Source organism: Megalops cyprinoides, chromosome 2, assembly GCF_013368585.1.
Source record: "Megalops cyprinoides isolate fMegCyp1 chromosome 2, fMegCyp1.pri, whole genome shotgun sequence".
Classification (NCBI taxonomy): Eukaryota; Metazoa; Chordata; class Actinopteri; order Elopiformes; family Megalopidae; genus Megalops; species Megalops cyprinoides.
The window spans coordinates 4,829,982-4,854,366 of NC_050584.1; the positions used below are offsets into that span (position 1 = coordinate 4,829,982).

Below are 24,385 nucleotides of genomic sequence, written 5' to 3' on the forward strand. Positions count from 1 at the left end.
CCATGCTGACATGATAGCATCACACAGTTGCTGCAGATTTGTCGGCTGCACATTCATGCTGCGAATGTCCCGTTTCACCACATCCCAAAGGTGCTCCATTGGATTGAGATCTGGTGACTGTGGAGGCCATTGGAGTACACTGAACTCATTGTCATGTTCCTGGAACCAGTTTGAGATGACGTGTGCTTTGTGGCATGGCGGGTTATCCTGCTGGAAGTAGCCATTAGAAGATGGGTAGACCGTGGTCATAAAGGGATTCACATGGTCAGCAACAATACTCAGGTAGGCTGTGGCAATTAAACGATGCTCAATTGGTATTAAGGTGCCTAATGTGTGCCAAGAAAATGTTCCCCACACCATTATGCCACCACCTCCATCCTGAACCGTTGACACAAGGCAGGAAGGATCCATGGATTTATGTTGTTTGCGCCAAATTCTGACCCTACCATCTGCATGTCACAGCAGATTCCTCAGACCAGGCGATGTTTTTGCAATCATCTACCGTCCAGTTTTGGTGAGACTGTGCCCACTGTAGCCCCAGTATCCTGTTCTTAGCTGACAGAAGTGGTACCCGGAGGGGTCTTCTGCTGCTGTAGCCCATCCACCTCAATGTTTGATGTGTTTAATGCATGCTTTTCTGCATAGAACTGTTGTAATGTGTGGTTATTTGGGTTACTGTCGCCTTCCTGTCAGCTTGAAACAGTCTGGCCATTCTCCTCTGACCTCTGTCATTAACAAGGCGTTTTCACCCAAAAAACTTCCGCTAGCTGGATGTTTTTTGTTTTTCGCACCATTCTCTATGCACTCTAGAGACTGTTGTGCGTGGAAATTAAATTGTGTGCATTGTCCTTCAGCTGGATTTGGCAATAAGAGGGTGTGTGTGTGTGTGTGTGTGTGTGTGTGTGTGTGTCTGTGTCTGTGTGTGTTTGGATGTGTGTGTGTGTGTGTCTGTGTGCTTGGTTGTCAGAGGAACAAACATGTTGGCATGCTTGGAATCTTCTGCGGGACTATATAATTTTGAGCTCTCCATAGTGATCTCACAGGAGCATGAATGGCATGTTGGAGATTCTACATGTATTTCTGCAGTGTGTAAAAGCATATAAATACAAACATAAACACAGTAAACATATTTCAATGGGATATGGCAATACCTAGCAGTAGAATCATGTGGCATGTCTTGTGTGGTTATGAAAACTGTAAGACTAAATAGTGTTCCCCGCCAAGTTCTCATCATTTCCTTTATTCCCAAAATGTAAAGCTTCCAGAGAAAGTTTGCTTGCATGTGAATGCTCTTTTCATACTAAAGAGCTGGAACAAGGTACTTGCTTGGCAGAAGAATATGTAAGTAAATGTTTTATTTCATTAGCACTTTCATTTTCATGATTTGGGAGAGGTGCGAAGTGTGAGTATAAAGAGCATCGACTAAGCAGCATGAAAACAAACAGGACACTACCAACCATTATTCAAACTTGCATCAGTGCCAAATATAGTGTAGGGGTCTTAGAGTTCCTCACACGAGGCACCAGTTATGTAGGGTATATCACTATCCCCGTCGGTCATTTGGCAACGATAGTTAACATTCCTAAGTGAATATACAAATTGATAAAATGACATCATTTAAACCTGATAGAGTCTGGTTTGTCAATATGAAATACAAACAAGGTGATGATGTAATTAATAAATGAGTTTATTAACACAATGCAGACAAACACTGATGAAATGAAATAAACTAGAAGAGCAATGAAAGAATTAATGAATAAATGATGAAAAATGTTATTGACGGACCAAACAACATGGAAAGGGGAGTGTAAAGATAATGCTATGTGTGAGTGTCCGATTGGGATCTCAGCCACTGAGTCAAACTACAGGAGATCATGAAGTGATAGCTGTAATTTGACGTGTGTGGACAAAACTTTGTTTAGACATATGTCTAATGGTACAAGTTATTTTGACATAAGCTTAATTATTTTTAAGTCATTATAATCAGTTTCATAAGGTAATGGTAGGAGGGAAAATTTTTCATTGTATGAATAACAGATGTGTCGAAACACATCTCGCACAAGATGAAGTCAGCTATGCGACTCACAATGCCGTTATGAATCAAAACTACTCATTGAATTATTGAGGAAGGCCAGTCCATTAGAGTTGAGACAATGGCAGCTCATTTGTTGTAAGTCTACTGGGAAGGCCACAGTCCATTTTCCACTGTCTTCTTCTGAGTTTGTCGCAGGAGACAGAGAGACACACACAGGGAGAGATTGGCGTGCCCAACCATTGTTGGGCAAACAAACACGGTGTCCAGGTTTATCGCTGGAGGTCCACTTCTTCTGCCAGACACACATCATCGACGGGGAGATGTCAAACAGATCCTGTCGTCTTCACATACATAATAGCTGGCTTAACTCACAGCCTCCAGCTTTGTGTTGGGTCACACTCATGCATAAAGAAATGCGCTACATACTACCTGCAGCAAGGTCTTCTGGCATCCTTGCCAGGTAGAAATGTCATTGACACAGGCTAATGAACAAGAAACACAGCTGTCTTCACATTCAATGAGATATATGTCCTCACTGACAGCTTCCAACTTTGTGTTGGGGCATTTCGGTCTTCAAGGGTGCATCCTTTATTCTAGAGGGACCTGCTTCTAGAGCCAGTTATGGATTCATAATGGAGCGTGTTGGAAAGAGCTTGGCCGTCCAGAACTGGAGGTGAGCTCAGGGTGCATCAGTGGTTAAGGATTCTTCCATGTCCAGAGCTGGCTGAGTAAAAAAATAAATAAATAAAGTGCATCTTCCCACAGCAAGGAGGGGTCCCCTAGCAGGGGAGATGGGGAGATAAGGAACCACGGACATTGTTCCTGGGCCACTTCAAAACTTTACTCCACATGGTCACATAGATCGTCACCGGTAGAAAACTCGAACCTCCAATTGCCGTGCAACCTGATCGGAATATGGGAGCCCATGTAGCATTAGATGGCAAAGACCTGAGAATCTCCAGTTAGCCCTGAGTGACTCCTGTTGGGGCTCAACATTGAAGTGCCAGGCACCTCAGAGGGGTTACCCACACTGTATGCAGGGCTGCACCAGGATATCTGTGTTTGTCTTAAAGAACAGTGTCACGAAGTCCATTTCTGATTGTTTTACGTCTTGATAAGTGAATGAAGCTGATCTGAGTAAAGTCACATGCATTATATAAAGTGTAAAAGCATCTCATTGTGGAAATGTGGTCACTGCTGAAAATTTAGACAAAAAGGGACTGTCAGTATTTCATTTCACTTCTTTTTTTTCAAATTTACACCACAGGAAATTATTACTGTGGTAGATTAGGCGTATTGGAAACATTACTGTGACGGACATGGTTCATGTGGATCAGGACTATAGGTTTTGGGTTTAACTTTTCTAACATTAAATGCGAAACCCGTTGGTTTTCATACTTCTCATTTTGTAATGTTTGTGACAATTCTCTGGACAAATGTTGCTCTACTTCCCTCTGCTGGTATGTTTTTCTCACTTCCTCTAAAGCCTGTGAGAATCCTCTTGCTGTTGTTTCTGCTGTTTCTGTATAATATGGGACTACACACCATGTATCATTATTATTATATAACTGAGGTATGCCTGAAAAGGAAACTGGAGAAATTGTATGACTGGATTTTCTGTGGCCCGCTTTCTGTCCTATCATTGGTAGATTCATACAAAGAGGGTGCGATGCAGGCTTAAAATTCCATGAGAAACATGATGCTTCATTAAAAATATTTACTTATGTAGCTGTAGTTGTAGTTATACAGTCGGCACAGATTTCAGAAATGTATGTAAGGAATGTGTTACACACAGTTTACACCTCGTGTGCATCACTATGTTTATACAATGCTCTGAAAAACCCCAGCAGTCCATGAGAGTCACAAGTACCTGTTAATTTATTATGTTAAACTAAATTAACATGAACATTCATACATCAGATAAATTAAGAAAAATACTGTGCATGAGGGACAAAGGAAAATAAAAATGAAAATATAAATGTTTCAGCTTTTACTGTTAATCTCCCCAGTCCTCTGTCTGGTGTCACTGACTTCCCCCTCAGCACCTGCAGTAGGTCCTAGCTGCAGCAGTGCAGTCACTGTGCAGTCTGACTGAGGGAGGTTTTTGTACGGCTCTCTAACACTGTGTGAACACATAGCCACCACTGTGGTAACTCTGACAGTAGTAATCTCCTGCATCTTCAGCCTGGACTCCACTGATGGTCAGAGTGAAGTCAGTCCCAGATCCACTGCCACTGAATCGATCTGGAGTCCCTGTGTAACGGGTGCTTGCATAGTAGATGAGGAGTTTAGGAGCTTCTCCAGGTTTCTGCAGGTACCAGTGTAGGTAGTTGTTGCCATAATAATCTTTGTACACAGCGCTGCTGACTTTACAGCTCAGTGACACTGACTCTCCTGGAAGAACAGTTTTCACTGCAGGATTCTGAGTCACAGTGTACTGCCCTACAGTTTCTAAAAGTATAGCAAAACAGAAAACAGAATTAGGAAATTCATTAAAGAGTTTGAATAGGGCATTTTCAGGAACATTTCAATGTTAATTTCAAGGTGTAGAGTGGAATTATGCATAATAAATCTGTTTTACCATGAGTGCAGAAGGCAACTGCCCAGATGAAGATGGTAATAAAAGTCATTGTTGTTGTGGGTTCTTTTGTCATGAGGGACCGCTCTCAGTCATGAAGTGTTAAACTCACAGGACTATAAACACTCCCAGAGCACTGAAGCATGTGCTGCCAATGCAAAGTGTCTCCTCTATGCAAATGCTCTTCCTGGATACAGCAGGAACTTGTAGCCAAACAGTGCTGTTAAATCAGGCTTGGTGCTGTGTGCTGTGATGGAGAGGAGCCAAAGTACATTGTGATAACTTTCCTGTAATTGGTTAATGACATTATAATATAATTATTGATGAGTAAATTCATAGTTATTCATGATATGTTAATCTGAAAATACACAGCCAGTGCAATGCAATGCAATATTAGCATAAAAGCAATTATCATCATTTCATGAGTATGCTTAAATCATGAACCTAGAAATACAAGAGAAAGTAAAATTATAACATGTTTATTTCTTCTGCACTATAAATTGCAGTATGAGATTTAAATTAGCAGATCATTCAGGTCTCACCATAAAGAAAGGACCTTTTTCTATATCTATGAATAATGAAATCATAATCTTGCATGCATGGATGAGTGCAGAAGAGAGCATGCTCCATCTCTCCTCTACAAACATGCAGACATTTAAATAAGAGAATAATATGTACAGAAATACATGGTGTTGATAAGGAGAGAGAATGAGAAAAGCTATATTCATTTCATTGATTTCATTAATGAATCATTTTTCATTCCCAGTGATGACCTGGGAAATAAGGTGTGAATGCAGAGCCAATCAAATATAGAGGAGCGATCCAGTGGCCAGATTTAGAGAACCAGTTTGGAAGCTGTGCTTGAACACTATGGTTAACATCCTTACTCATGTAATAACTGTCCTGGGTGCTATAATGACCACAGTAAGTCAGGACCTCAGCTGATGTTTCATCTGAAACTTGACACCCAGGAAGCTGCCTCAGAGTGACGTCTAGTGGTGATGTGAGCATTTGCAGTGTTGTCTGTATGGATGAGGACCAATTTGGAGCACCACTCAGCCCTCAAAGAGATTTGAGAGCGGAGGAGTCGGATTCAGGAGGAAGGGTGTAATATTCCACCGGCCACGCCCCCACACAAACCAGTGACTGCAGCAGCAGCCCCTGAAGCAGGTGGAAGGAGCAGCTCCAATGAGAAGCTGCAGATCTTCAGCTAATCAGGTCGCCATAGAAACATGTGATGCCCTTCCACTCCATGAGAATCAGGTACCCCACACAGAGCTGGAGGGAGGACCAATCAGAAAGAACACATGGACATTCCTCAGCAGGGAGGGGTAAACTCAACAGGACTAAGAGGAGAGGAGGGAGGACCAATACTGGAACAGAGCTGATTGAGTCCCTTGTTTCTCATGTATGGACACTCGGCTTTAATGTGTTGGGAGGGTTGTATACAATTGCATCATTGGGCTCTTTGGAGAGGATGCACAAGGTTTAAAGGAACAGAGGTTACCTATAGCTCCACCTCTCATTTTACCCAGAAAAAGGTTCCTGATTCACCTTCCTGTCCAGCTCAGTCAAAACCGCTGACAAGATGCTAAGCATTGGGTCATCATGACGTCACAAAACCAAACAGAGAACCAATGTTAAATCTTCATTTCCAGCTCAGAGCTACAATGACGTCATAATTACCTCTTCCCACACAGAATAATCCTGCTCAGGTGTGACAGCTGGCAGTGTCCTGAGAATTCAGTAAGAGCTGAATAGGACCAGTTATTATGATTATTTATTAAACAGGTATAGAGATGCATAAAGAAATACTCATCATTTTAAAAACATAAAGATGAGTTATTGAAAATTACGCGGTGTATTATCTTAAATGAAAATAATTACGGAGGATCTTGTTCATATGAAAAAGACTGTCAATCAGCAAGACATGCAGCATACATTGATTCAGTTTCTTCAAGCATTTACTTTGAGTTAAGTAAATAATAACTGAATAAATGTACAACTAAAATGAAAGGATGAATAGAAACAGAAAGAAACAAAGAGTGATTCAGATAAATACAGAATTTGTATTGGTGATAAGATGATATCTTATATATTGTACAGATTTTCTCCGCAAGCTGTTCGTGGTGTCACTGGCTTCCCCCTCAGCACCTGCAGTAGGTCCCAGCTGCAGCAGTGCAGTCACTGTGCAGTCTGACTGAGGGAGGTTTTTGTACGGCTCTCTAACACTGTGTGAACACTAGATCACTACCAGGCCAATGAAAACTCTGACAGTAGTAATCTCCTGCATCTTCAGCCTGGACTCCACTGATGGTCAGAGTGAAGTCAGTCCCAGATCCACTGCCACTGAATCGATCTGGAGTCCCTGTGTAACGGATGCTTGCATAGTAGATGAGGAGTTTAGGAGCTTCTCCAGGTTTCTGCAGGAACCAGGATAGACGGTCGTTGCTATACACAGCGCTGCTGACTTTACAGCTCAGTGACACTGACTCTCCTAGAAGAAGAGTTTTCACTGCAGGAGTCTGAGTCACAGTGTACTGCCCTATAGTTTCTGAAAATCAGAAAAAAAAAATAAAACAATAAATAAACAAATGTTATTAGGGCATAATCACTCAGTTTCATGAAGCCAATATTCTTTAACTGAAACTTCGTATTTTATGTATTAGATGGTTTGCCATTTTTTAAAATAAATAATTAAATAAATCAACCCCTCTCACCCTGAGTGCAGAAGGCAAGTGCCCAAATGAAGATGGTGATAAAAGTCATTGTTGTTGTGGGTTTTGTTGCCATGAAGAACAGCTCTCAGTCATGAATTGTTAAATTCACAGGACTATAAACACTCCCACAGTACTGAAGCATGTGCTGCCAATTCAAAGTGTCTCTATGCAAATGCTCTTCCTGGGTACAGCAGGCACTTTAGCCAAGCAGTGCTGTGAAGTCAGGCATGATGCTGGAGCAAAAGTAGGTTTTACAAGTGAAGAGGGATTAATGAATTTGCTATTATTATTTGCTATAATTATTACTGTGTTATTCAAATAAAATATTAACATTTAAAATGGTTCACAGTCAGAATGAATTAACACTAATTACAGAGAATTGTCTTAACTTGTACTTAAATGTCGCATTACTGTGTTATTACACCTTAGATGGCTGCTGCTCTTTGTCTCCCTCCTGTGGTCAGTAACTGCAGCCTGTGTCTGTGTTCTGTGTGATTCTGCTGACTTTCCTCTGAAGAGCAGATATCTGGAGTTCTGACGTCTCCAGGCTCCTGCTTCACCTGGTTCTCTCTCTAACAGCTTCAGTGCTCTGAACTCTGAAGATAGAAGAATGATATTAGAAATAATCTTTGCATATGTGCAGATTACACATATGAAGATTTTCACATACATAAATCACACATACACTCAATGACCACTTTATTAGGTAGACCTCTCTAATACTGGGTAGGACCCTGTTTGCCCCCAGAACAACCTAAATTCTTTGTGGCATGGATTCCAGAAGGTGCTGGAAACATTCCTTAAAGATTCTGCTCCATGCTGACATGATAGCATCACGCAGTTGCTGCAGATTTGTCGGCTGCACATTCATGCTGCGAATGTCTCGTTCCACCACATCCCAAAGGTGCTCTATTGGATTGAGATCTGGTGACTGTGGAGGCCATTGCAGTACATTGAACTCATTGTCATGTTCCTGGAACCAGTTTGAGATGGAGTGTGCTTTATGGCATGGTGCGTTATCCTGCTGGAAGTAGCCATTAGAAGATGGGTAGACCGTGGTCATAAAGGGATTCACATGGTCAGCAACAATACTCAGGTCAGCTGTGGCATTTAAACGATGCTCAATTGGTATTAAGGTGCCTAATGTGTGCCAAGAAAATGTTCCTCACACCATTACCACCTCCAGCCTGAACCGTTGACACAAGGTAGGATCCATGGATTCATGTTTTTTATGCCAAATTCTGACCCTACCATCTGCATGTCGCAGCAGAAATCGAGATTCGTCAGACCAGGCGATGTTTCTCCAAACATCTACGGTCCAGTTTTGGTGAGCCTGTGCCCACTGTAGCCTCAGTATCCTGTTTTTAGCTGACAGAAGTGGTACCCGGAGAGGTCCTCTGCTGCTGTAGCCTATCCACCTCAATGTTTGACATGTTGTATTTTCAGAAATGCTTTTCAGCATAGCACTGTTCTAAAGTGTGGTTATTTGGGTTACTGTCGCTTTCCTGTCAGCTTGGACCAGTCTGGCCATTCTCCTCTGACCTCTGTCAATAAAAGGGCGTTTTTGCCCACAGAATTGCCGCTTGCTGGACGTTTTTTGTTTTTCACACCATTCTCTACACACTCTCGAGACTTTTGTGCGTGAAAATCCCAGGAGATCAGCAGTTTGAGATACTCAAACCACCCCGTCTGGCACCAACAATCATCCCACAATGTCACTTAAATCCTATTTCCTACCCATTGTGATGTTTGGCCATTTTTTCCCATTCTTGACTATGTCTTTGATTTTATGCATTTTGTTGCTGCCAGATGATTGGCTGATTAGATATTTGCATCAACAAGCAGCTGCATGTGTACCTAATAAAGTGGTCACTGCTTTGGTCACTGAGTGTGTGTGTATAATTTTTATATGCGTATTTCAATAGGCAAGTGTAATAAAACAGACACGTAATCTTAAAAAAATAGTATACTTTCATTTGGAGACAACAGGCTGTTGTACAGATACTCTTTCATGGCAAGAAACTTAACACCTTTGCACTTCTGCATTACAGTGCTCTGCATTTAGATTTATGTTTTGAAAAAGATGCATTAAAAAGGTAGCTTAAAGTCAGACTTTATCACAGTATCACAGACTATACTATCGTGATAAATGTTTATCATGTACAATTCTCTCGTATTGTTCTGTAGTTTGTGTGCTTGCGGAAGCTACAACGTGAGATTGTTTAACAAGGATGCGAATTTGAAAAATTTAGTGGCAAGTAATCCCAAAGTTTTCGCTTAAATGTTCCACATTAGCTTTCTTATGTTACGAAATTCAAATTACAAAACGGAGCTAAATTTAGTTAGATCGATTTAAATTACTGAGAATAAACTTTTACGTTAGGTTGAGTGCAATGAACAATAACGTTTAGTAACACAGCCCTCACAAAAGCTGTGATGTGTCATGAGCATTTAACATTTCACCCGCAAGATTTTAATTTATTGGTTTTTTAAAATAAATTTTACCAGGCAAAACCCGGTATTTCGGAAACCCTGTTCTACATTACATAGAACACTAGTTTGGAGTGTTAGTGATTCCATGTATTCATTAAGGGAATGTTATTTTGGATTAAACTTGGACCACATCCACTAGGCACAAGCAATCTAGTTGGCATGTGTAGCGGTAGTCACCGAGGCAGCGAACCACACGCTCATTTGTTCAGCAGGAAGGACCAGGGACGCGCGAAGTTCTGCAATTTCCTTTTATTATGACGAGCTGAGAGCAAGACATACATACTAGGGCTGTCACTTTAATTAAAAAAAATCCTGTTCGATATTTTAAACAGAAATGAAGACGAGCTCGAATTAATATTCGAATTTCCGCGTTAAAATGTTTTAAATTCCAAGGCTAAATATAGACCAATCCAGTGGCAACTAACTAGTAATTGGAGCGTGTATGCAGACGAGGGCGTGAAAGCGAAGTAAACAGAGACAACAATGCATATGAGGATTTATTACCGAAAAGTGCCGAGCACAAAAACACTCCAGGCCTAGCCTATTGTATCAAAATCATTTAGAGATTGGGCTGCCATAACATTAGGCTAATAACCACAGACATGAAACTGTGCATCCTTGCAGGCTAACAGCCACATTTACAAATTTAAGACAACTCCAGATTACTAGCGATTGTCCAAAAAAAAAACCTTAGCCTACCTGAGAACAACTGAGGCTAACTGGTACATTAAATATGTTCAAATAAATCTACTGCAAATTTAACAGGAACACATGCCGATCAACCTGATCGTAGTTTATTATCTATATTCCCAGCAGTGGAGAAGACGCGCTCCGAATGGACTGACGTCCCGGGAACGCTAAAATACCCCGCTGCCAGCTGTGTGAGGTGGGGATATTTTGTTGTTCCCGTCATCTTCCCCCACAGCAGTGGATCGCTGTCGGCTGGCTTGCAATTCTTTCAACAGTTTTAGCATTCTTCCATTTCGGTTCATGATCTACGGATTTTTATCTCCATTTTTAAATTTGGCAACTAAAATTTAAATACATGATAATGTTAATATCGAATTTCTCCCTTCATTTTCGAAACACGTGTTAACAAATTCGAATTTAAGGTAACAGCCCTAATACATACAACACAATATGTCGTCAGCATAAAGTTAGGCAACTGGCAATCTCTTACAGATCGTACAGTGGCATCTGCCCATAAAGTCAGGCAGCTGGCAATGTATACATATATTTGTAACATAGGGAAATGCACATACGTGTAACGTATTACATAAACATTTAACAAGAGCCATGTTCGATTCTTAGATAATATTCTAATGGGGATTATGTAACACAATTTTAGATTCTAGAATCTAGCTTCGCTACGCACGACACGTGGTTTAGCTGGTTAACGTTAGCTGGGTTTAGTCAACATCATAAAATTGTACAAAATGTATTAATGTACCTGACAACAAGACATACATGCAACACAGTATGTCGTCAGCATAAAGTTAGTGTCAGAGCACAGGCAAGGACTCAGGCGCGTACCACAACAGCTCCAGATTCCAAGTGGCTTTATTAAGGACACAGGGGAGAATCGTAACATAAGAACATAAGAACATATGATGACGAGAACAGGCCATTCGGCCCAGCTAAGCTCGCCATTTCTTAATTAAAGAGTATCCAAAACTGCATCAAGTCTAGACTTGAACACAGCAAGGGTGTCTGCCTCAACTACATGACCTGGGAACCTATTCCATGTATTGATAACTCTTTGTGTAAAATAATATTTCCTTACATCAGTGCAGAACTTACTCTTAACTAGTTTCCATTTATGTCCTCTTGTTTTACAGACTGAACTCACCCTAAAGAATCTATTATAGTTAACCTTATTGATTCCTTATATAAATTTAAATACCTCAATTAAATCACCCCTAAGCCTCCTCTCGCTTAATCTAAATAGGTTAAGTAACTTGAGTCTTTCCTCATAGCATTTATATTTCATGCCAGGAACTAATTTAGTTGCCCTTCTTTGAACCTTTTCTAAAGCTTCAGTATCTTTTTTATAGTGCGGTGCCCAGAACTGCACACAGTATTCCAGGTGCGGTCTGACTAAGGCATTGTATAATTTCAATATAACCTCTTTAGATTTATACTCAATACTTTTGGCTATATATCCCAGCATCCTGTTGGCCTTTTTTACTGCTACAGCACACTGCCTAGATCCTGTTAAGCTTGGGTCAACCATTACTCCCAAGTCCTTTTCAAATTGAGCACATTCTAGTTTTTTTCCATCCATGAAGTAGTCTTCTTTAAGGTTCTTATTTCCTACATGCAAGATTTTACATTTATCTAAATTGAAAGTCATCTGCCAGGTATCTGCCCACTTTTGGATGCTGTTTAGGTCTTCCTGTATTACCTTAGTTGATTCTATACTGTTGGCTAGACCCCCTAGTTTTGTGTCATCTGCAAATTTTACTATTTTACTTCTAACCTCTGCATCAAGATCATTTATGTATATAAGAAATAGCAAAGTCCCTTCGGGACTCCACTTCGTACAGGACCCTGCTCTGATACAATTCCTCCCACAGTTACAGTCTGCTTTCTATTAGACAGCCAACTTCGAACCCACTCGGTGATGGCTCCTGTAATTCCCGCAGATGTCATTTTCAATATGAGTCTCTCGTGCGGAACTTTGTCAAATGCCTTTTGAAAATCCAAATAGATAATATCATAAGCCTGGTTTGAGTCCAGACATGCTGTAGCTTCCTCAAAGAAGTCCAGGAGGTTTGTTAAGCACGACCTCCCTCTGCGAAAACCGTGTTGGCTATCATTTAGAACACCATTTCGTTCCAGGAATAATTGCAAATTATCCCTAATGATGGATTCCAGTATTTTGCATGCGATACAAGTTAAGCTGACAGGCCTATAATTTCCTGGTTCAGTCCGGTCTCCTTTCTTGTAGATAGGTACTACACTGCCATGTTTCCAGTCATCTGGTATTTTTCCAGTTTTAAGAGATTGCTTAAAAATAACTGTCAGAGGCTTGTAAACCACCTCTGCTAGTTCTCTGAGAACTCTTGGATATATTCCATCAGGGCCTGCTGCCTTATTTGTTTTAAGTTTTTGAAGTTTATGTAGTACTTCTGCATCATTTAAATCAATTTCCTCTATAAGTCTCTGAGAACTGACTGCACCTGAAGGCATATGCAAAAACACTTCACTAGTGAAACTCTCCACAAAGTAACTGTTTAGTGTATCAGCAATAGCTTTGTTATCGTAAATCATAACCCCATCCTTATTTTTTATACCTCTTATTTCATCCTTAACTATCCTTTTTTGACCATAATATTGAAAAAAACGTTTAGAGTTGCTCTTTGCATCTAGTGCAATTTGTGTTTCATAACACCTTTTGGCTTCCCTTATTTTTTTCTTAACTTGAGCTCGCATATTACTGTATTCAATCTTATTACTATCTGAGCTCTCCAGCTTGTATTTTCTAAATAATTTCCTTTTTTGTTTCAAACTGTTCCGCAGTGACTTATTCATCCACTGTGGATGCTTCTTTTTCAGTTTTCCTTTTCTCACTTGCGGAATGAATTTACGCTGTACATCCAGAATAATCGTTTTAAATATGCACCACATTTCTTTGACAGTTTTACCACCTAGAAGAGGTACCCAGTTTATATTCCTTGTATAATCATGCATCTTAATAAAGTCAGCCTGCCTAAAGTTGAATACCCTAGCATTGGAGAATGCAGACTTAACTTGCCAAAAAACTTCAAATGTAATTGAACTATGGTCACTTGTACTGAGTGGTTCCCCTACCTCAATACTGCCGATTCTATCAGGATTATTACACAGAACCAGATCTAGGATTGTGTTCTCTCTCATGGGTTGAGTAACAGACTGTATCAAAAAACAGTCATTTACAACATCCAAAAACTCTTCCTCACATTTACCTTGACCTGACACAGCTTCCCAATTAATTGAAGGGTAATTGAAGTTCCCCATTACTATTGTCTCACCCTCCTGACATGCAAGTTTAATGTTATCAAAGAGAGTACTACTGATATTGCTATCAGGCAATGTAACAAAACAGGCAGGCTAGAGACCAGGCCGGCAGTCCGAACACAGTCAGGAATCACAGCCGGGGACAGGCAGGGTCAAACCAGGTAGTCAGGTAGATCAGGTAAACAAGGCAGGGCAGCAGGCAGGAGCAAGGTCAAAGCGCAGGCAGGGTCGATTTGGGGAACAGTGATCAGGCAGAAACCACAGCAGGCCCAAGACAGGTACAAACACACTGCAATGAACTGGCAACAAGACAGAGACAAGCAGGGTAGATATAGGGCTGGCAGGCAAGCAGGTGGAGACGATCGGGTGGGCGGACACAGGGCGGAGAGTGGGGCAGGGCTAGAACACAAGGAAAACAAAAGCACATGGACAGGGAAAAACAAAAACACAACAGCTAGGGGGCGGGAGCACTGACAGTTAGGCAACTGCTAATCTGTGCAGATCACAATAGAAATAAAATAAAATGATTTCAGTTTCCCAGTTCATATTGTCATTAGGCATAACTGTCATCACATTCGTTTCACATACGGCTGCTAGCTAGACAACAGTGGATAGCTAAAATTTCATATCATGAATGCATGGAATATACTGTACATTGTACTTAGCATTCCTCAAGAGTATGCATAGCTATACCAATATATTGTTTCAAATACATATGACGTTGCTTTAAACTTTTTTAGGAAAACTGTGAACAGAGCTCAGGCTTGCGTCACCTACCTCTTGCAGATCGTACAGTGGCATCTGCCGGAGGTAGAAACTGTACAGTACTAATAATGCACAGATGCAGTTGCCATATTTAACCAGTAGAGGTCTCTCAAACTTATTTACATAGAACATTATTTAAATTTTGGTGAAAGTCACTAAAACCAAGAGTGCATTTTTAACTGTTAGACATGGTACAGTATATGTACCATGTCTATGTGTCATGTGTATGTGTCATGTGTATCGTATTAGTTGCCCTATAGGCTGTAATTGTTCAAATATAATAGTACTGTGTCCTCAAACAGACGCTGCTCTCAGCTGAGAACTGTCTCATTGTGGAACTGTACACATCCTGTCCCCGCACTGTCGCTATACTTGCTGTATGCACTTTTGTAAGTCGCTTTGGATAAAAGCGTCTGCTAAATAAATAAATGTAAATGTAAATGTAAATATATGTGCACCAAATGTCATATATTCAAGGAATTTAACCCTGCATGGAGAGGCATTTTTCAAATCAGATTAAAATATAATGTGAAAGTAAGGTTTTGAGGAAGGACAGTTTGCATTTTGCAAGTGAGACTCTACTGTTTCATAGAGAGGGGGACACTGCTCACTTCACTCTCTCCTCATGTCTGTCTCTGTCTCTCACTGCTGTCTCTGGGACAGGATCTCTCCTCATGTCTGTCTCTGTCTCTCACTGCTGTCTCTGGGACAGGATCTCTCCTCATGTCTGTGTCTCTCACTGCTGTCTCTGGGACAGGATCTCTCCTCATGTCTGTGTCTCTCACTGCTGTCTCTGGGTCAGGATCTCTCCTCATGTCTCTGTCTCTCACTGCTGTCTCTGGGACAGGATCTCTCCTCATGTCTCTGACTGGGATCAGCTGCCTCCTCTCCTGTGCCTCTGATCAGAAACATTCAATCACTTCAGCTCCTGATTAGTATGGACCACACACAACACATTATGTCTACTCAGTTTTAATGTTGGGAGGCATACAGCATCATTCATTCTTGTCATTTTGAATGAAGCTGTTGTATCACAAATATGACAATATATTTTTATGTTATGTGGATTTTTCAGGTGTTTCATATAGACTGATAGAGTGATAGATTAACTATGAAAAATATACTGTACGTGGAGGGCAGTGAACTTGTATTCCTTCCTTTAATTCCTGACTCACTTCTTTATACATACCTTACTTACAAAAACTTTTCACTTGTTCATACATATCTGTATCTGTCTGTGTTTGAAATTCAGCCTCCTCCACAGACTGTGCCTGGTGTCATTGGCTTCCCCCTCAGCACCTGCAGTAGGTCCCAGCTGCAGCAGTGCAGTCACTGTGCAGTCTTACTGAGGGAGGTTTTTGTACGCCTCTCTAACACTGTGTGAACACACAGCTACTACCACTGCAGTGTATACTCTGACAGTAGTAATCTCCTGCATCTTCAGCCTGGACTCCACTGATGGTCAGAGTGAAGTCAGTCCCGGATCCACTGCCACTGAATCGAGCTGGAGTCCCTGTATCTCGGTTGCTTGCATAATAGATCAGGAGTTTAGGAGCTTCTCCAGGTTTCTGTTGGTAACAGTTTAGACAAGGCTCATCATCATCATATCCACAGTCACCATCTACATCACTGCTGGTTTTACAGCCCACAGTGACTGTTTCCCCAGGTTGAACAGTTTTCACTGCAGGAGTCTGAGTCACAGTGATCTGCCCCATGGTTTCTGTAAAAAGATGAGTAAATTTTTATTAAATTATTCCCACATTTTAAAATATACTCAATTAACTCAATTAATCAGTGTTTAGTCATAATTTATTTTGATGGTGCTTTCTTCAGAAAATGGCTTCCAAAAACTAATGATGTATCAATATCATGAAGTAGACTAACAGTAAAAGTAGAGTAAGATGGATTTTACAGAATATTCTACAGTTCTCTTACCCTGAATGCAGAAGGCAAATGCCCAGATGAAGATGGTGATAAAAGTCATTGTTGTTGTGGGTTCTGTTGCCATGAAGGACAGCTCTCAGTCATGAAGTGTTAAACTCACAGGACTATAAACACTCCCAGAACACTGAAGCATGTGCTGCCAATGCAAAGTGTCTCCTCTATGCAAATGCTCTTCCTGGGTACAATAGGCACTTGTAGCCAAGCAGTGCTGTGAACTTGATGGAGAGGAGTCCATAAAATAGTTACAGTAAAATGAAATGTTTGTATACAATTCAGTTGTCTGTTGGGATAGTTGTACTTCTTCCATATATTAAAGTTGAAAATGAGAGAGTAATGCACATTTTATAAAGTAAATATTAATCCAGTAAATTCACTAAAGGTCTTATTGATTAAGATAGTGAATGATTTCAGACGGCCATGTCTGTCTCCTTATTTCCAGTACCTTTAATCAGCTGCAGCAGCTGCAGGTCCCTCACACTGGTAACCCTCCTTCTCGGACGTTTGAACTCTGACCCCTGAAACGTCTCAGGATTGGGACCAACATTTAGCTTGTGTTTGGAGTCAGTGGTGCACCTTCCCATGTTTTGTTTGTTAGATTTGTTTTGTTGGTTTTGTGTAGAGTGAGGGCCCCAGTGTGACAGCCTATTGCAGGCTGGCTGGAACATTCAAGCATGTGCTGCCAATGTAAAGTGTCTTCAGGCAAATAATTGCAAAAAAACAAGTCAATAGATTACAAACGTTTGATTTGAGGCACTATTTCTCTGTAAATCCTGTGAATGTCCACACACTGCATAGACAGATATGCAGTTCATTAATTTCTCCCATAATTCCTCACTTCCTCTCTGTGGTGCTGGGAGGGGCGGGGCTGGCTGCACAGAGGCTGGCGCTGTGGGTTTTCCCTGCTGGAGTTTGCGCTTCTTTCTTGAGTTCCTCCTTTCAGCTCCCTGGACAGCAGCTGAGCGCCTCTCGGGTCAAAGGGCCCCTTAGCAGTGCAGGCACAGGCATGAAGACATTGCAGCACTAATTTACCTAATACACACCAGCCTAAGCACAGGATTGGCAGAGCGAGCTGTGAATGAGCCAATCACAGAGCAGGGAGAATGTTCCCTTTAAGAGAGACAGCCCAGCTGAACCAGCTTTACTAAAGCGGTCCCAAGAGCTTTGTATAATTCAAGTGCATGTGTACCTTGTGAGTTTGGTTATTTATCCATGTAGAAGCCAGTAAGATTATCTACCTCATTAGATAAGATAATACCAACTTCCTCTTTAAATTGTTGTAAGACAACAGACCGGTACTGCAATGATACAGCAAGCTATGAAGCTCATCTCTTACACTTCTGTGGAAGGATTCTGGAGGGTCCAGAACAGCCATCTTTCCCGGACACACCTCCTCAAACCATGACAAATTTCATATCATACGTCAGATATACACAGGAACCTCTAGTTTTCATCAAAAACATAAGCTATTCTGTGTGCACATAGTCTTTATCTCAATCAAAAGCTACTGGGACCTAAATTGCTAACACTGAAAACTATACCGTTAACACTACTGAATTACACAGAACTACACTACTACCCCACTGACACTGAGACCTACACTACTACCCCACTGACACTGAGACCTACACTACTGCCCCACTGATACTGAGACCTAAACTACCACCCCACTGACACTGAGACCTACACTACTGACACTGCCTCACTGTCCCAGGAGCCTCCAGAGGAGCAGAGGCTGTTCAGTTTGTGATGTAGCTGAACTTGTATATTGTGCAGCTGTATCTATTGTGTAGAAGTGGAAATTGTCAGGACATCTGTTGCTCTACTGCCCTCTGGCGGTACGTTTTTCTCACTTCCTCGTGAACTGTTTGGAATCTTCTGGACTGCTGGTTGTGTTTTCTGTGATTCCCGCTCTGCTGCTTCTCTCTGGAGTTTTTTCTGTAATATAGGAATACGCAGCATGTATCATTATTAATGTGGCGGAGCTGTCACTGATAAGGAATCTGTGGAGGAATACCATGACTGGATCTTCTGTGGCCCGCTCTCTGTCGTGTCCTTGGAAGATTCACACATACCTGTATAGCCTAATGATGGTGCGATAAACGGGTGAAGTAGTGTTACAATTCTTAGTACAGTAATCATGTTTAATACCGCTAGATAAGGTGTCAGAAACTTGTGTTTTTAGGGATTGGCGTAGGCCTATGTGAACACCGACATCGATGAAAATCGTAAAAATAAAGTAATGAAATGTGCGATAATGTCGGAAATAATGCACATTTTTGTACCTTCATCGGAAAAAAAACGAAGTGGCAAATGAAACAATTTAAAAGAGATTATTCAGAGCTGAGTCACTGATGATGATTCAGTGCTGAGTCTGTTTATAGTTTAATGCATCAGTTGTTCGCAGTGGCAAACGCAGACGCTGTAGCGCAGGGAGGTTTTTGTACAGCCAGTCAATCAGAGTCAATCACTGTGGTGGACTTTCGGCAGCGGCAGCAAACTGGAGATCGGCAGTAAGTTTGCAGCGATTTCACTCTTCATTTCGCCATTATTATGAACTTGAAAGCTCATATCAATCTATTGTGATAGTTAAATATTGCTTTGTTATTTTTGCAAATACTATTTGTAATTGTAGCAACCAGAATACATCTTCCATCTATCGAACGATGTGTACATTATTCCCAACGCTTTACTTTTCTGGAGAAAATAGGTCCAAATTATTAAAATGTTGCGCGACGCATGTGTTTACTAACACATACATACGGATTTTAGGTGGATTGAGTTGAAGAGCAAGCAATTCGAAGCCTGATTATTTATTTATTTATTTTATTATGGGTTTTACTTGACTTGTATGAATAGAAAAAACGCGCCGCTTCGTTTTCCAAGGATGACGAAACGTTTGCAGGATAAATCCATTTTGCCGCTTGAATCTTTTGTTTTCTTCTCCGCGCCGGGCGAGAGGTTTTTGTGCGGGACACTAATAGGAACTGAATCACTGTGGTACACTTTTGGCAGCGGCACCAGACTGCACGTTGGAAGTAAGTATTCCGATTTAAAGTAATATTCAATAACCAGCACATGTAGTGATTATTTTTCCTATAAAGGATAGTTTGTTATCTACCTCCAGGATTTCAAGTACAAACAGCGCTTTGTGTGGAGTTTTTAGGTTGTGTTTATTATGACATCCGAAATGGAGATAATCATAGCGCTCAAATTAATGTGAATAATGCTTATAAGGACAGTGACAACATTTGGGTAAAGCTCTGTTATCTCGATCTCGTCCATGGAGCGAACACGTGTGTAAATAGTTGGGTCTTTTCTGTGACACGTTTTGCTAATACTGAATTTTCTGGTAATGCACAGATAGGCTATTTCTTACAAAGATCTTACGAAGCCAGTAATTTTCTGTACGCGTTTGGTGGTAGACTGTCAGATGAAGTTTTCCCAGAGAAAACAAGCTTTTAAAGTATTGAGTTAAAACATGCTTTATGTCTTTCTGATTACGGGTCCGTTTTAAAAGAAAGCTCGGTTCGAGTTTTTTACTTCTGTGAGCAAGGGGAGACTTTGCATTTGCGTTTGTGGTTCTCCGGATTTTCGACGAAAGATTTTGCAAATACGTTTTCCATGAAACGTGTCTGAAAACGAAAATGACTTTAGACAGAATGTTGATTCTTAGTGCGTATAACGTTTTCATTTTAATTTTTTTTTCCTGAAATTTTCATTTTCTTAAATCTACTCATTTTGTTCCTAATGATGAGAAAGGCTTAATCTTACCAAACTGTTGCATACAAATATTTTGGTTATTTTCAACAAGGCAGAAACTTTTTGAAATCACATTTGATGCATTTGTAAAACTGGTCCTGGAAGTAATTTTTTCACTGGCCTTTAAAGATGGTCTGCAAAACATATTGGTATCTGTAAGATTGCAGTAAAAGTGTTCCAGGCTACATTACACACTGCATCGGAGATCATATATTACGGAAAATATCCTGTACAGAATAGATATTACATTCATCTGCATTTATGCAGTCAGGTTGTCTCTGTGTTTCTTTTATTCTACAAGTTCTACATCTCTTTAGTGTTTGAACTTAAAGAAAATAAGAGTCTCTTCTCCATCTCCTGAGTCTGTATTTCCTCCCCTCTCTCTGACCTCATGTCTCTGCTGTTCCTCCCAGAAAACGTCTCCCCCACCCTCACGGTCCTGCCCCCCTCTAGTGTGGAGCTGTCCAGCAAGAGAACGGCCACGCTGATGTGCCTGGCCAACAAGGGCTTCCCCTCAGACTGGACGCTGCGCTGGAAAGTGGACGGTAGCAGCAGGAGCTCGGAGGCGAGCGGCGGGGTCCTGGAGAAGGACGGCCTGTACAGCTGGAGCAGCACCCTGACTCTCTCTGTGGACGAGTGGAACAAGGCGGGGTCACTGACCTGTGAGGCCACCCAGGGCTCCCAGGCTCCGCTCACTCACACACTGAGGAGAGAGCAGTGTTCTGAGTAGCACCTCACACACTCCTGTGTAGAGCGGCTGAATGCTCTGTTTTTACTCTCTTCTGCACTCAGCTCTTCTCTTTCTTACTCACTGATTACTTGTAGACTAACAGTGTGCTGTGCTTCAGCTCATGTGTGAATCCATTCTCCAGACTGAGCTTTTAGCAGAACAATCTTTCATGTGCTCTGATCCCTGTTAGATATATGTGTCTGTGTGTGGTTTGATGCTTCAGTGCTGTTATTATTGTAATAGAGAATAATAAAGATTTCTTCTTGAGTCATAAACTCTGTTGTTGTTGTCTTTATTAATCCAAACACAGAGACAGTGATGCACTCTTTGTACTGGTGAGATAGGAGGGTAAACCTGCAGTTTAACTGAAATCATTTGGAGCCATCAGAGGAGTGATAGATGTCTGAAATCAAAGGTGTGTGTGAACTGCACCCCTCCCCCATGTCCATTGACTCTGTGGGAGTTATGAAGATGAAGGAAACCCTGTTTTGGGGGAATTATTGCTACATTGCCATTACATACAACTTAACACTATGGTGCCAGGTTTATAATGAACTCAGTTACACAGCTCTCTCTAGCTGCTATCTACAACCATGAATCCAAGGATAAGATACCAGGCATTTGAGATGAACATGATATATGGCACAGTTTAATGTGAGAAGATGATCGTCATTATAAATTCTAGAAGAATGCTAGTACGTTTTCACATTTGAGATAACATTTTTATAATAAGTGAATGATACTAGTGATTTTAATATTCCTTAATATTGCTCTGTGATATTCTATTTTGAATCAAGCATCATTGAAATACGCATAAAAATTTACAGTTGATTTAAAGTGCAATGTTTTAGCATTAGACCTGTGAGTGATGTGCAAATGCATGAGGTAAAATAGTGCATTTAGCAGGTGGCTGGAGGCCTGAGCAGTGAGAGGAGTGTATGGCTATATTAGCTGCTGCTTCATGATGTACAGTGTGCTCTCAGCTCACACTAACCCCCATGGGGACGGGGGAACATCTGGTGACTGTGCTGCTCTATTCTGGGAATAGCAGAACTGCCCCGCCCTGCCTATGCAAATCTGAGTTTCACCCCCACAGCTCACAGTTTCACAGTTTCACTACCCAAAATCCCCTGGACTGGGGCAGCTGTGTGGGGGTGGACTGATTTCACCTCTGAAGAGGAGGGACAAGTTAAATTGATTACATTTTTAAAACATATTGTTCAACAAATAGTATTAACTAAGTAATTAATGATCCATACACATGTTATAAAGACATCAAAATGAAATAAATATATTAGCTGTATAACAGCAGAAAATCTGTATCCATCTATGGTTTTGCTGAGTCAGCCCAATATCACAGTACTTACACAGTGATCTGGGTAGTATTTGATAACCAGCAGAGGTCATATCAACTACGCAGCAGAATAAGTCAAATCACACTGATCACACTCTTTTCTCATCTTAAATATGTTTCTATGCATCTTCCTTAGCGTATGCAATTATATATGCAAGATCAATTTCCTGTTTCAGTCCCTAGAGTGAAACAAAGTGTAGAAATGACAGTCAAGGTGTTTCCTCTTGTAACTGAAGCTGCTTTAAGTGTCTGGTTTTGTAAATGATAACTTTTGTATTTTCCAAATGTTGGCATGTACATGTAAGCTCTAGTGCAAGAGACTATAGTTCCTGTATCACTGTATGACTCAGGAGAGTTCACTCATGCAGAACTACACAGAACGTTACTTTTCTATCACTTCACTCCAATGTGAGAATGAAGTAAAGCCCTGAGATTCTCACCATGACTCTGACATACATGCCAACCCCACTGATAGGCTTGCTGTGTCAGGACTATTCCTGCTGCACCCGCAACCCATTTCAAAGGAATCCTTTCCAAAAGCACCCACCCCCTGAGGGTACTTTGCAGTTCTGAAATCTATGAATACTGTATGTAGTAGGGTAATACTGCATGTAGTGAGCCACAAACACTGCAGAATATTTTATTATTTATTATTATTAATCAGCATCAATCAGCTTGAATGATTCTCCATTTTTTGTTTTTTCTCCATTCTCCATTTTTTGTTTTCATTTTGATCAATTGTCTCATTGATCTTCTGTTTACCTCAATACTGCAGTGAAAAGTTTGATTTGTGTTCGTAATAACGCTGCCCTGATGATCATAAGGAGCAATGAAGAGTGAATGGATATTTGCTGTATGTGTGCTCTTTACTGCAGTTATTTTGCACAGTATGGATTCATGCCAGAAATGTAAGTTGTTGTGTCTGACTGTGGGGATATACTGGATATACAGGTTTAGACAGGAGCAACTGATGTTTGTCACTCGGTATTGCAGCAGTCCACTTCCATACCTTTATTCATATACCTGTTAACACATACAGATAATGGATGAATGAAGACAAACACGATGTCACACAGGTGGGAGTTGGGTCACTGCGTGCAGCCAGGACAGCATGGATACGATGGCATGGATACTCTGCCTTCTAATGGAATCAGTGGACCCAGAAAATGCAGCCACTGAGGTTTCCTCTTGCAGCCATGATGGCTCATCACAGCAGACTCATACAGGAACAGTCTGCTTATATATACACCATGAGAGGACTGCTGTTTTAAGAGCCACTTCAGTGTTTTCTGGAACAGCAAATCTCCACATATTCTCCTTTACACGTTCTCATCTGACAGTGTTTGTGCCAAGAATCATTTGGACATTAATCACTTTGAGTTGTGCTCGTAAAGGGAGTATAGCTCTTCTTTCTCTCACCCAAACACATGGTTCCGTCACTTTAGTCACTTTGAATGCTGGGATATCAATATGACATGGCTGTGTATGATCACTGTCGTTACTTTGTATATTTCATGGCTACCGCATGGGTACTAGTGTTCTTGTCATGAGATCACAAACATAAAACATTGTGCAGTCCTCTGCTGACATCTAGTGGAAATTACAGCTTTAATACTTCTAGTACTACAATGTAACGTGATGTTGCGTGAAGACGTTACATTCTGACAAGGTAAATTTCAGAAGTAGTGACATTCTGTGATTTCAATTGAACAGGGTCATGCGAACAGCTGACGCTGTCCCCATTGGGATATCAACCTGGCCACTCTAACGCAATGACTTGGTCAGGTGTTTCTTTTGAACTTAAATTTTGCCCAAAGTATACTCCATATACCATTTCTTAAAGGAAGCTATTTGAAGCTGTTCCCGGCAGAAAGCTAATCATGGCTGATAGCTTGATGACAGTAATTAATGTTCCATAGTGATATAGGCAAGGTAGGCATAGGCATTTCCTTTTAAAAAGACATTTATCCTGAATTCCCCAAATTCTTACTCCGAAGTCAATTTTACC

At 40.9% G+C, this 24,385-nt stretch overlaps 2 gene segments (V, D, J or C); one reads left to right on the top strand and one right to left on the bottom strand.

Annotated features, from left to right (window-relative positions):
• The window catches only part of LOC118769443, a 48,330-nt gene extending 27,142 nt beyond the window's left edge, over positions 1 to 21,188 (top strand). The window contains 1 exon segment of the C gene segment in view: positions 20,707 to 21,188. Within this exon segment, the coding sequence occupies positions 20,781 to 21,023 (243 nt within the window).
• On the bottom strand, positions 4,152 to 7,382 carry LOC118773798. The segment is given in 2 exon segments: positions 4,152 to 4,486; positions 7,334 to 7,382. Coding segments are annotated over 2 exon segments (384 nt in total).
• Positions 21,189 to 24,385: the final 3,197 nt, after the last annotated feature.